At 33.8% G+C, this 13467-nt stretch overlaps 2 protein-coding genes across 2 annotated transcripts in view; one reads left to right on the top strand and one right to left on the bottom strand.

The window, feature by feature from the left end:
- The window catches only part of LOC105180015 (beta-galactosidase 9), a 15373-nt gene extending 13278 nt beyond the window's left edge, over window positions 1-2095 (bottom strand). Inside the window, exons 1-3 of the mRNA XM_020695268.1 lie at window positions 1683-2095; window positions 197-292; window positions 3-107 (exon numbers count right to left, since the gene is read on the bottom strand). Of these exons, the coding sequence (XP_020550927.1) occupies window positions 3-107; window positions 197-292; window positions 1683-1856 (375 nt within the window). The 5' untranslated portion in view covers window positions 1857-2095. The remainder of the gene's footprint in view (window positions 1-2; window positions 108-196; window positions 293-1682) is intronic.
- LOC105166519 lies at window positions 2958-11839 on the top strand. The gene is made up of 12 exons (XM_011085898.2): window positions 2958-3108; window positions 3238-3331; window positions 3420-3486; window positions 3570-3671; window positions 3951-4015; window positions 5283-5378; window positions 5803-5882; window positions 5965-6181; window positions 7145-7200; window positions 8671-8799; window positions 9741-9924; window positions 11532-11839. The coding sequence occupies exons 1-12, from the start codon at window positions 3050-3052 to the stop codon at window positions 11652-11654; spliced, it is 1272 nt and encodes a 423-aa protein (XP_011084200.1). The 5' UTR covers window positions 2958-3049; the 3' UTR covers window positions 11655-11839.

Below are 13467 nucleotides of genomic sequence, written 5' to 3' on the forward strand. Positions count from 1 at the left end.
TTCCACTCAGCGCATACATAAGGACCGATACGAAGAAATAAATAAAGTCCACTGGAACCCACTTGCTTCACAAACTTCACAATATTGTATCGTCCTTCAAAATTATACTGGACAGACAACTAGTGTATTAGAGAACAACAAACAAAATATAAATGGAAGTAGAAGTAAGTCACAAAACCTAGCGTAGAAATCATACCTGTCCCCTTACCGGCTCATGGCCATTCCAAAATACATATGTTTCAATGACATCAACTCCACCTTCCTTGCTCTTAGAAATCAGATCGGACCACATCTGGCATCATGTTGAACCATCAGACACAGAGAAAAAAACATCGAACAAGTAGATAAGTGGAAGAACTTAAAGAGTCCATACATTTTCTTAGGAAGTCTCCTATTCATGCAAATGATAAGAAAATACGTTAGGAAACAGAAATAGACTAATAGGAGACTACCATTTGTCTGGCTCTTTGCAAGTAAAGAATTTTCCTGGATAACATGGAATATCACTACAGATACAATGAATACAATTTGTACTTCATACGCTATGATATTCTCTGCATTTCTTGAGCCACAAATTTTGCTATTGACACACGACAAGGTCATTGTAATGACGTTGAAGAAAAGATTAGACTTCTAAATACTTGAAAATCCAAGCAAACAATGTCAAAAAGAGAAGAGTTAACTAGAAGAAGAAATTCTTAGGCACGGTAAATGGCTTATATTATACAAATCACTCCAGATTCCTTTTACTAACCAGAAATTGAGCTCTATATTGCATCTACACTAAAATTAGAATCATTTTTGAAGCCCAAAAACTCATAAGCATTTAGGCTGTGTCTGTATTCTTCAATTATTTTTACAAAACTCTTTTCTTTCAAGAGATAGATGATGAGCAACCACTGCACCAATGTATAAAATAGAAAGTACATAATACCTCATTATCTTTTCTTTGATTAGTTTAAAATGTCATTTACTACAGTGAACAATTGGTGAAGCTATATCCAGATGCCAAAACCGGATGTTCCAAGATGGGCACAAAAGCTGTTAACATAATCTCATGTGATATATTTCAATTTGCTGAAGTCTAAGATACAGTATTTCAAGTTTCTCAAATTGAAATTTGCTTCTTACTTTAAGGCACCAATATAGGTACTATGATCCTCCAAAGAAGCAAAACATGTTGCATCCAATCAGCTTAGTCGAATTTTTTGTTACCCAAAAGTCAGGGCAATTTGGTTAATCAAAGAAACATCATACAAGGAAATAAGAACGGCTCCAAGGAAATCAATAAGAAGGATAACTACTTAAAAGCCCAGAAAATTGTAATACTATATGAATATGGAGCACATGCAGGAATTCGGCTGTGGAATTTCATCAATACAATAGTAAGTTAATTCAGCTAAGCAATACTAGTTGACAATTCCCCATACCTTATTATCAAGAATTTGCTCTATATCCAGAAATATTTTCCATTCCGCTCACAATTTCGAACAATCAAAAGCACAAAAGTCACATGAACAAGTCAAACCTGTCGCAACTTATTCCAAAAGAAGGCCAAATAGCTCGAAAAAGCCACAAAAGACAATTACTGTTGCAATCTAAAGTTGCAGCATACGCAGTTCAAGACAAAAGCTCGGTCTTCACCAAATTAATTAACAACATAACATAGCTGCGAAAATTACTTCAGGAGTGGCTCTGGGGTAGTGAATTCCACCGGAGATTAGCATCCGCCGTTTTCCATCAATGATGATCGCTCTGCCATCGTAGCTCACATTGAACGGCTTAAAAAACTCTCCAGCAACAATCAGCGCTTGTACAGTCAATACCAAGCAAACCCATTGAAACTTGATTCCCATCTTCTGACTGAACTTTGAGAGCTAGATTATAGATAAGAAACAACACATTCATACGGATGTCTGTTGTGACGTCAATAACGAAGGTGACCAGCGATCAACAATGAAAATCCCAAGAATACTTGTTCGTTTATGGATTATAATACTTATGCAGTGAGAACAATTGTACAGACAAGCGGAAATCGAGAAGTGAACTGTGTAAGTTGGTAGGTCGTTTGTGCTCCTATTTGGGATAAGCGCGACACGACGTTGTAACTTTTAACCATATTCAAATTCTTTATATTTTCATTTTTTTCAAAGATTTTTATACTATTATAAAAAAAATCATATCTCTATTTAATTTTTTAATATCCAAATTTATTATTTAATTTATTTTTTAAAAAATTAGTTGTAATAGTAATTTTATTTTTTTATTATCTCATAATTATGATTTTTTTTCTCTCATTTACTACTCTATTGTTTCTCTCTCATCTAAGTTGTTCATGTTTCTTTTTCTTACAAATTTTTATATTTTTATTAAATTTATAATTATAATATATTTTTTTCTCTCTCACCCCATTTTTATTTTCTCTATCAGACTTTTTTCAAATTATAATTTTTTTTGCTTGTGTCAATAATACCATTAAGTTGATTTTTTTTCCTTTTTCTTTCTTTTGGTTTTTTTAAATGTTATTTGTTAATTTATATATTTGATTCATTCTTATAATATAAAAAAAATATTTATTATACGTATATAGGGATAACGCGTCATTACAACTAGTTAAATAAAAAAAATTGGCCTAAGTGGGCCGGCTCACTAGCTTGGATCGCCAGGCTCGGTCCAAGACCAAACGATCCTAGAGCAGTGGATTGGGTAGTATTGTTATATGGGACTAACTCGCCCTGTACCAATCCATTCTTTATTAGGTCAATCCAATTCTGGGCTGCGTTGGACCAGCCCGGTGCACTGCGCATGTTGAATGCTACCACTCTCGCAGGCCAAAGTGGACTCTTGCTCCGTTTCTTCGTTTGCCTTGGGCAACTATGCCTCCCACAAAATTTGCAAAGGCCGAACCATTTGGGCCTTGATCCATTTCGTCCTGTGCCTTTGGCGGGAGTTCATAAATATTCAGAAGAGAATTGCAGAGAACTGAGAAGGTACATTTTCGTGATAAATTGCACAGGAACTTGGGAAACAGAGTCGGAGGAAAAATATTATGAGCATACCAAGTACATTGTCTTCTTCTCAGCCAATTGATCCGAACACTGTCCGAAGGTCCAAATTTTTCACGCAACACGCACACTGGAACCCCCCACGCGTGTTAATTTTTGTATACCTGTGATACAGATATTTGTATCTATGGGTTGGGATTCTTATGTTTATTTATTTACTTTTGAACTACAGTCGAGTTACGGAGCTCAGAAATGTTGACGAATATTCCGAACTTGGGCCGGTGGAGGAGGAAAAGTTGCTGAACAACGTGGCGGTTGAGGTTGAGGTGAATAAATGAAATATTTTTTAGTTTTATTTGTCATTCTGGTAATATTTTCTTCTTGCGCTACTAAAACTGGGGATTTCTTTTGTAGACCAAAATTGATTGGATATTTTCAGAGGGTTCTTCGAATTTAAGCGCGTTACCCGAGGAAGACCTCAGTGAGATACCTTTTGTTATTATTAGGGGTCATATTTAATTTTTTTGGAGGTACTCAAAGCTGGGTACTCTTTTAAAATTGTAGATGAAATTTTGGGACAATTGAAGAAAGAGCTGGGCGAAATAGAGGGTGAAAATGCGGATATCGAATGTGAAATTGAGGAGCTTCAAAGGAGATGTCTGGAAGGTTTGGAATTGTATTTGTGAACGTGGATTATCTTAAATAACTCACTACAGTTAATTTATCCAATGATAGTTGATATGTTACACTTACAAAAAATATTATGTAAAGTTCAGACCCTCTTGAGAAAGTAGAGTTTTGATAACCAGGGACCTTCTTGTTACTGTTGTCGGAACCTTATATGTTCATGTGTTTGTGTGTGTATTAGTAGTTTCGTATTTCTTATTATTTGTCACCGTTGCCATTACAAATGTATAGAAAGTGATTTCATTCTTTTAAATGCAGATTATGATAAGATGGAGAGTGAGCTGGAGAAATTATGTTGTTCATTGGATTTTATTGAGTCACAGGTCCGTTACTTAGCAGTTTGAAGCATTTAAAGAAATCATGGAGTAGTTTTTTCACTGTCAGGGACCACTGTAGTTTAAAAATGAATGCTAACACAATTTTTGCTCACAAATGTTAGTATTTTATTGTATTTAATGTGGTTGTGCTTGTCCTTTGTGTCTGTTAAGAGCTGTAGCTAAATATGAGGATGAGGGTTAATCGGTGTGGCTTATGAAAATATGACCTTTTAGAACCATTTCAAATGGAGACACAACTTAAGAAGTTTGATTTGTTACTCTGTAATGTAATAGGTGGTATACCCTTAAATGTCCCATGCTGGTAATTTGTATGCCTTAAGCTACCTAAATGGACTTTTGGGGCATGGGGTGGTCCCTGTTGCTGGAATTGTGGCCAAATCTTGATAACAGATGGACTCTTTGGTCCTCTATATGAAGGGTATTCTAGATTTTGGGTATTCACAATCCCTCCCTTTCTTCTTCCTTTCTCTTTTATCCCATTTTCGGAAGAGAGGGAGCGGACTTGAAGAGAAGGTTGGAAATGGAGGAGGGATGATTATCTGTATTTTGATAAATAAATACAGGAAAGCAAAGGGGATCCCAATAAGTTGCACCAAGGTAATTCAGGGGCATGCTGATCTTCTCCCTCACCTTAGCAATTAATTACCCGTCCCTTTATTATTGTTTCTTTAAGGGAATAGTAGTCTAACGAAGAGCAAGAAAGAAACTGCATGGTAAATTATGTAAGTTGATGAGCTGTAATTTTGTGAAAAACAGTGTTCATACAAAAAGGAATAAAGGGAAGGTGCATTATAAGTTATTTGATATTTGGTAGGACAATTTTGAACCATTTGAACTGGTGATTATCGAAGTTTTTAAATTTGACACTGTTGGATGGTATGCAGTAGAAGGAATTAACCCTGATAGATTAAGAGTTGTTCTAAGCTAGACTAAAGAGCTGTAGAAGGAATTAACCCTGATAGATTAAGAGTTTGGTGTGCTCTTATACATCTTTCTCAGCCATTTTAAGAGGGAGGATGGAAAAAGGTGGCAAAAAGGAAGGATTATATCTTGTACATTTTAATAAGCTAAATCCAGGAGAGTTTCCCAGCAAGTTGCATTACATCTAATTTCAGTGCTACAGCTGTTTCTTTATATATCCTGTGTGAACCTTCTCTAAGATGTATCATGACATACAATGTTGAATCATAGGTTATTTTCAAGAATTGATATGTTGATTCTTTTGCTTACTGCTAGAATATTTATGTTGCAGAGACCTGAGAAAGCAACAAATGATATGCAAATAGATGTCTCTTGCCTTGTGGAGGGTCAGGCAGACTTTTCAAATGAACATGGCGCCAAGTTTAAGGTTTATTAAATACGGGTTCAACTCTTAATATCTATTTGATTTCTCGATTATGAACCATTAAGCTGTTTTCAGAAGAAGACAGAATTTAGTTCCCCACCATTCTATCAGGAAGCAGGTATTTCTACTGCAGTGTCAAAAGTGTGCTTCCTGCAATGGCTCTTATCTTAAATGTGTTTGTATAGCTTAATTCACAAATTTGCAACTACAAATTTGTGTTTTTTTGACCTTGATTTCTTAGTTGTGTTCCTTTAGCTTCATGGAGCTGAGATATATGCTTTTAAGTTGTTCTGGGGTTTTTCACTTGAGAAAGGTTGTTTGTGGGATGAAATCCTTAACGAAACCACTTCTTCTCAGGCCTCATTTATTTGTTGGCAACAAATTATTTGTGAAGTTAACTTATCTGCCCTTTTTGTTTTCTGTTAAGATGTTAGAACTGAGTCACCAGATTGAGAAGAAGAAGGCAACTTTGAAGACATTGCAGGACCTTGATTCTTATTTTAGAAGGTTTTTTCTTTTCCATAAAATTCTGGCTACATTTTCCATGTCTTTTTCAGTATACTGATACAGGATTACTTTGTCTTGTCAGATTTGAAGCCGTTGAGAAAATTGAGGATGCATTGACAGGTGTCAAAGTAATTGAAATTGATGGAAACAACATCCGATTGTCTTTGAAGACATACATTCCATATTTAGAGAGTGTACTGCGCCAGCAAGACATAGAAAGTGTCATTGAGCCGTTAGAAATGAATCATGAATTGATAGTAGAGACTATGGATGGAACTTGGGAACTAAAGGATGTTGAGGTATTGCTCTTCTAAAAGGCTTTGAATTGGAAGAATTTCCTGGTCTGCAGTTCTTTTTCTACATTGGTTAAAAATGCTTCAAAGATCGATTTAGATCTTGTAACTCATTCGCATGAAGGAAAATTTGTGTTAGTTGCAAGTTCTTAAGAAGTTCCAGTGCTGATAGTTCATATTCCGCAGACCAATATTATGCAATCACCTTCTGGGAAAAATATCTTATATTGCTAAAACTCCATTGTTTAAGTTACCCTGTCAACCATGTCCTTAGCAATGAAGTTGATGGTTATTATATTGTTTCTTCATTAGTATCTGATATTTCAATTTTCAAGCCCTTTCTTACGAGTCCTGCAAAAGTGTTTATCTTCTTTTTGTTGATGGAGTCATGCTCAGGGACATTGGAACTAACACACTTTCTAGATTAGAAATGGACATGTTTAACTCTGTTCAAGTGTTTTTCTAGTGACTGATGGATCCTTGGTGCTCCTATCTCATTAATTGGTTAGCGAAAATCTCTAACTCTCCAATCATCTGTACCGAAAGTTCACTTTTCACCTGAGAATATCATGCTATCTTACTATGTTACCTGCATAAATGTGAGTGAAATTTTTGCAATAATGATGCTGAGAGTTTTCATCACATTGTTATGCCTAACTCTTATAGTTTTTTTATAATTCTAGAGTTTCCTAATTGATACATGTAAAATTTAGCATAAGTGATCAAGGATTCTTTTTAAGTTACTATTACTTGCATTTTCTTCTCCGAAGAACTTACATCTTAGCTACCATGTCTAAATGGATCTTATAGTTTTTTTATAATTCTAGAGTTTCCTAATTGATACATGTAAAATTTAGCATAAGTGATCAAGGATTCTTTTTAAGTTACTATTACTTGCATTTTCTTCTCCGAAGAACTTACATCTTAGCTACCATGTCTAAATGGATGCTGTATGTTGAATTTATGCAGATTTTCCCAAATGATGTGTACATTGGTGAAATTATTGATGCTGCAAAAACTTTCAGGTTTTCTAAGTTCTTTGAATACTTTTTTTTTATCTTACTCTTATTCGTATTGCAGTGGCATTAAAAAACTGTAATATCATGGGACAAAAAGTCCCCTCCTTTCAAATTTAAATCGCCAACCAATCTGTTCTGATATTACTTCTATCTATCTATACACCAATATATCTACAAATATAAATATAGACATATATAAGTAAACCACGTAGCAAAAATATATACATCGATATACACATAACACACAATCGTATATCTGAATGGATGTTGAAGAATATGGTAAGGTGATGATCCATAGATCATACAATCCTGTTGAAGAGAATGATGATAATGGCAATAACCAATAATTAAGAACTAATGTTCTTCTGTTGTGGCTGCTGATATATGTTAATAGTTTTTGAATATTAGTAAAGGAGGTAATTCTTCATAAGTGATACTACTTTGGAAACATCTACCTTGATTTGGGTAGTGGCAAATATGATATAGAAGTTTATCATGAAAACATTTAATAGCTTGCATACTAACAAAACCTATAACCTTGTCACTGATTTCTAGACCAATATCCTAATGGTTGAATCCCTAATGGATTTTAGGCTTTGCCTTTTGTTAGGTAAAATTTTCAATGCGTAGATCCTCTTATTGGACTCCATTGAGTTGTTTTTACAAGATAAGGCTTTTTTTGAGTTTGTAACCCCTTAGCTCTTGACTATAATTTCTTTCTATACCTTGTAATCCACTTTGTCTGACCTGGCTGAGGACTTGAGTAAACTGAGATTGGTTTTGTTGCATATCAACTTTAATGTGTACGCTAGTGAAATCAACTGGCCTTGGATGTCTATACAGATCCTGGCAAAAACTGTATCATAGTTAAATCTGGTCTAGCGAATTAGTACCATTTATATATACTATGCCTATATGTATGTATAGTGTGCATCTATATGTATGCATGTGTTTAAAGAGGATTTGCATATTAGAGCTAAGACAGCAGCTTCTAGTGTCGCGTTGTGCCTTTCCCATCTGGATATAATCTATTTGATCTAATCTCACAAGTAAATTCTGTTTCTTATTTTTGTCTGGAGACATTCTCTTCTTACATTTAAAGGTCTAGGTCCTGTGACATAAATACCTCAAAGTTAGAGTGATGCTGGATTCCCCTGTGCTTCACATTAATATGTGGAATTTGATAGGTTTAGTTGTAAGTGTGAGAAAACCCATGGATATGGTTGCCAATTAAGGTAATGTGCAGTGCATTAGTAAAAAATTATCGCTGTGCTTTCATATCATGGTGAGTCATGAATTACTAATGCAGCTTTACCGGGCCTCAGTTTAGCTTAAATTGGTGGCATTATGTTGAAGGCATATCATGTTTTAGTTCCATAAGAAATACTAATATCAGGACTTAATTGTCTGTTGTACACGTTACTGGAATTGTTTTGTTTTCTTGGTTTTGATATTTAATCAGCTCTGGTGCTTCAGGCAGCTTAATCCTACATCCAGAGCCATGGTGACAAGGTCTTCTTTGGAGTGGTTTGTGAGAAGAGTGCAAAATAGAATCGCTCTTTCCTCGCTTAGACGATTTGTTGTAAAGAACGCAAATAAGTCAAGGTTAGTCATAACCTCTTTGTTTATGCTTATCTTGACTTAGTAATTTGAGCACATGTTATTTCACTTCCTCCTGAAGTTTTAATGGCAAATTGGTGATTAGTTTGTCACTTAGAGTTATCTAATTTACCTTGTATGCCAACTCAACTCAGAAAGTTCAAGGCAAATAAATTTTGATGAAAAGAGGAAGAAGATAAAAGTTAAAAATATAAATAAATATTCTTTAGATATAAGTTTTTTTCTTAGGCCACGTTTACTTGGGCTTATAAGGTTGGATAAGGTTTTTGGTATAACCTAGTATGCTGTTTACATCATGGTATGGTGGCCTGAGTTTGGAGTGCGGGCTGCCACTAATTTACTATAGAACCTAGATAACTCAACCCACCTCTTGAAATCGGTCGAGTTATCCGTCCACTTGCACAATTAATCCCACAAAGTAAACACTCTATAATTGATTTTGAGCTTTTTTTATCATATACTTAATGAAATTTATCCTATAATCCATTTAATCAGATGCTCAAAGTAAACGGGCCGTAGTAATTCAATGTGTTATTTTTACATACATATACATATATATTTTAATTTTTATTTATCCTTTTTTGTTATATATATACATTTATTTACATAAAAATTGAATGTAGACCATGCTCTAACTTGATATTTCGAAACCGTTGATTTATGCCAAACAAAATTGACCATTACTTGCGAGGGTATAAATGTAATTTTGTCATAAAAACAAAACGAATGATAATGAACCAGCCAAGTGAGGTCTTTTTGCTTCATCCATTTTTTTTTTCCATGAGGGAGTCTTTTTGGTATTTATTTTTACTAGACCTTTTTACACATTTTGAATTTCACATAAGTGAAAAATTGCACTAAACCCAATTTGTTTATATAAATAATCTCTGTCAAATTATTTTCATGTGATGTATGTTATGTTTCAGGCATTCATTTGAGTACCTAGATAGAGAAGACGTAATAGTAGCTCATGTGGTGGGTGGGGTGGATGCTTTCATAAAGCTGCCTCAAGGTTGGCCATTATCAGATCTGGCATTGGAGCTAATATCGCTGAAGAGTACGAGCCAGTATTCCAAAGAAATTTCATTGAGCTTCCTTTGCAAGATTGTGGTAAGTGATGTTATTGCTGATTTCTTGCTTCCGAACAGAATGTTTCATCATTTTCCAAGGCTAGTGTTGCTTTTTCTCTATCATTCAATTACAACATACAGAGAAGTGACTCTGGAAGATGGAAATTATACATTATGTTACATTAGTTTAGCTTATGACTTTGCTTCTTCGGAATTCTCTCTGCAGTCATAGTAATCTTTCAACCAGGATTTTCATGAACCAGACATACTAGTTGTGCTGAATTCTGGAGACACTAACTACTTTGTATATATATTAGAATATAAATGCATTTCACACCAGAGCTAGTAGTAGTACTTGATGACTTCTCATTTATTTAAGACGCTCCTAATCTAGGCTGATGAAAATCTATCAGTAGTTCTAATAAGACTTAGACCTATCATAATCAACTACTTGGTAGGAGTAATAGATCCAATGGTGTTAAAAAAAAAAAAAAAACAGATTCAACAGTATTGATTCATTAGCCTCTCACTAATGACCTGGAGAGATCAATGTAGTAATACTGTTAATGACTTTGGAGTAGGAGAGGAAACAAGTCTAGTGTTTTTGAAATGCTGTAATTTAACACGGCTAAAACAAGATAGTATCAACTTTCTCTGTGAGTCTGGACGAAATTTGTTGCACCAAACCACGTCTCAGAATGGCAGTCTGCTTCTGTAATGAACAAGCGCACTCCATATTATTGGAAAATCAATTTTGGAAACCAGATAAAAAGGAAATATGGGATACAGGCTAGACATGAAATCACCTTTAGGGAAATTGACATTTTGTGGCAATGTAAGTTTTGTTGAATTTTTTAATCAGGCGTGGGATCTTTGTTGTTTTTTTCTCTCTTTTTCTTTTTGTGTGTTTTTCCTTATACTGTTAAAAGGAGAATGATGAGATTTCTGTTAAGTTCACAGTAAAAGGGGTGTGTCCATATACTGATTGTAATATACAGGCCAAAAGTTAATCCGTTATAAAAACAAGTGAGGAACTTAAAACCAAAGAATTAAAGGTGGAGAGTTTCGACTAGAGTATGCTGTAGGATTGGAGAGTCGATGGAAATGATTTGGTGATGATTGTTAGTGTACTTACTACTTAGATAGTTTTTCATCATTCTAAAGTAAACCCAGAATTTACTTTATTTTTGCTGGTATCTGTTTGCTAATCAGTCAGCTCCTTAATGTTTTATCCTGTACGAAATGATTAATTGAGTTAGAACAACTGGATGTCTGTTCACTGTTGGAAAACCTATGGGGAATTATGTGGCAAAGAGGAAGTTGTGCATTTAATGTGTATTTTGGTCCAAGATTGGAGGTCGTGAGAAGGTTGGTTCAGTTTGATGGCAGGAATGTTGGTTTATTTTTATGAATCATGTCAAGGAAGATGGAGTCTTGAAAGATTCATGTATGTTGCAGGTTATCTCAACCAAAGAGAATGTGATAACGTGCCTTTTGCTGTGAACATATTCTTGTATCTAGGCAGTTATCTTTGGAACACCAAAGTACTTAGTGCGGATTTGCTTGCATATGCACTCACATATATAGGGGCATATACATTTATATGTTCTACTTATCTGATACATTGTGTTGTCTTTGATTCCTTAGGAAATGGCAAACTCATTAAAAAAACACTTACGTCAGAACATCTCAAGCTTTGCCGACAGTATTGAAGAGATACTCATGCAACAAATGCGCGTAGAACTCCACCCAGATACCACTGCAAAGTAACTACTAAATTCCAATTTGGAGGTTATAGTGCCGTCGTTTAAGTGGTTGAATCAAAGTTTTAGTATATTCTATTAAGAGTAGATACGCCAAATATCACTCGCTTAAATTCGACCTGAAACAATATTACTTGGTAAGATATGACTCATGTAATTACGGCTTGATCTCAGGTAGTGTTACTTACATCATACGTGTGGGGTATTTGTCCTTGTATTTATGTTACCATTTTGGCGTGAATTACATATAATCTGGCAGTTCAATAGTGGTAGCTACTAGTAGTATTCATTGTATCAAGATATGTGCAGTTGGAATATTAACTATTTGGCATTCTGTCAGTTACGTTAATGTAGTACCTTAAGAGTTTTTTAGTTTCAATCTCTCGTCTGCCACCCACTTATCTATATCCTGAATAGTTCACAGTTTTTGAAATGTCCAGACTTTTGATCAATCACATAAATTTCATATTCTTGTTCTTGATTTTAAATCATAAAAATTAATTTGATCAAAGAGAAATTACGTGAACATAAAGTTGTTTAGATTTTAGATCTTAGTGAAAGTTGACAAAAGCATACTTCACTGACACACACACATATGTATAAATTCCTTTTATAAAAGTAGGGTAGGAAGTATTTGAGTGGATATAAATACTTAACTTTTCATTGTTGTTTACATTTAGGACTTCTTTGGTTCTTATGAGGGGATTTATGCAGTATATACTATTGTATAGAATATATTTAGTATTTGGTTGGTTTGATTGAACAAAAGGATATTTTATGCAAATACTTAGTTTTGTATTTGGTCCAGATGACTATGGATAGAATAACATGAAAATATATTAAAGAATGCATTTTTTTTAATATATAATTTACATGAATGCCTTTATTAATATCACTCATATGTTATTCATACCAAATGTTCAAATTCCTCAACACTTTGAATTGCACTTGAAGTTGATATTTTTTTATTATAGCACGATTTATACCTTTAACTTTAATGATATAAATAATATAGGATAAATATCTTTTATTTAATTTAATTCAATTCTATTTATATTGTTCAAAATTTGATAAATTTTCGTAATTGAAAAGAACATAAGAAATTCCTCATATTTAGATCTTACAATGCATAAACATAGTAAAGCAAATGTGTGTGTGGGAGAAGACAACTAATCACGCAAATCACGCAAACCGTAAGGAAAAATAACTGAAAATGTGGAGGAACTTGGTTTTGCATATCTTTCCCAAAACTTGTCGAGCACACGAAGTTGTTTTAGGCAAAAAAAAAAAAAAAAACTCAATTAAATAGAAGAAGGGTTTGAGCAAACCAAAACTCGTATTTTCATTCTGAAAGGGTAAAATCTCAAAAGGAAAAAAATACTAAATACACTTTGGAAAATGTAATCCACATATCTTGGATCTTCTGCAGTGTCGCATTCATACACCTTTCGTGTTTTTTAAGATTACATTTGAATTTATAGATTTGAATTCTTAATTTTTTTTGAGTTTGTTGTATCGAATCCCAACTATTTATCAGTTTACTTCTCTGATGTGTGATATGTTAATTTCTTTCTCATTTGATTTAATTTATAGTAAAAATTTATTTGCTTGAAATATCAGTAAAATAAATTCAGTTATTGCTTATTATATATAATAATATGAAATTATAATATATTTTTCTGAAGATTTCTTAGGTACAAATTATGCTATACTGGCACGATAAATGCCCTTTCCACCTTCACATTTTCCTTCGTACTTAATAAAGAACTGCACTAAAAGATGTATCAATAAAGGATATTGTCATGACATTTGAAAACTGA

The sequence above is a fragment of the Sesamum indicum genome, linkage group LG7, assembly GCF_000512975.1.
Source record: "Sesamum indicum cultivar Zhongzhi No. 13 linkage group LG7, S_indicum_v1.0, whole genome shotgun sequence".
Taxonomy (NCBI): domain Eukaryota; kingdom Viridiplantae; phylum Streptophyta; class Magnoliopsida; order Lamiales; family Pedaliaceae; genus Sesamum; species Sesamum indicum.

Bases quoted from the DNA above. Each gene is read 5' to 3' on its own strand.
- LOC105166519 (XM_011085898.2), top strand. From the start codon at position 3,050: ATGAGCATACCAAGTACATTGTCTTCTTCTCAGCCAATTGATCCGAAC. The intron at 3,109-3,237 runs GTCCAAATTTTT...TTTGAACTACAG, and splicing joins GATCCGAACACTGTCCGAAG to TCGAGTTACGGAGCTCAGAA. The intron at 5,379-5,802 runs GTTTATTAAATA...TTTTCTGTTAAG, and splicing joins AACATGGCGCCAAGTTTAAG to ATGTTAGAACTGAGTCACCA.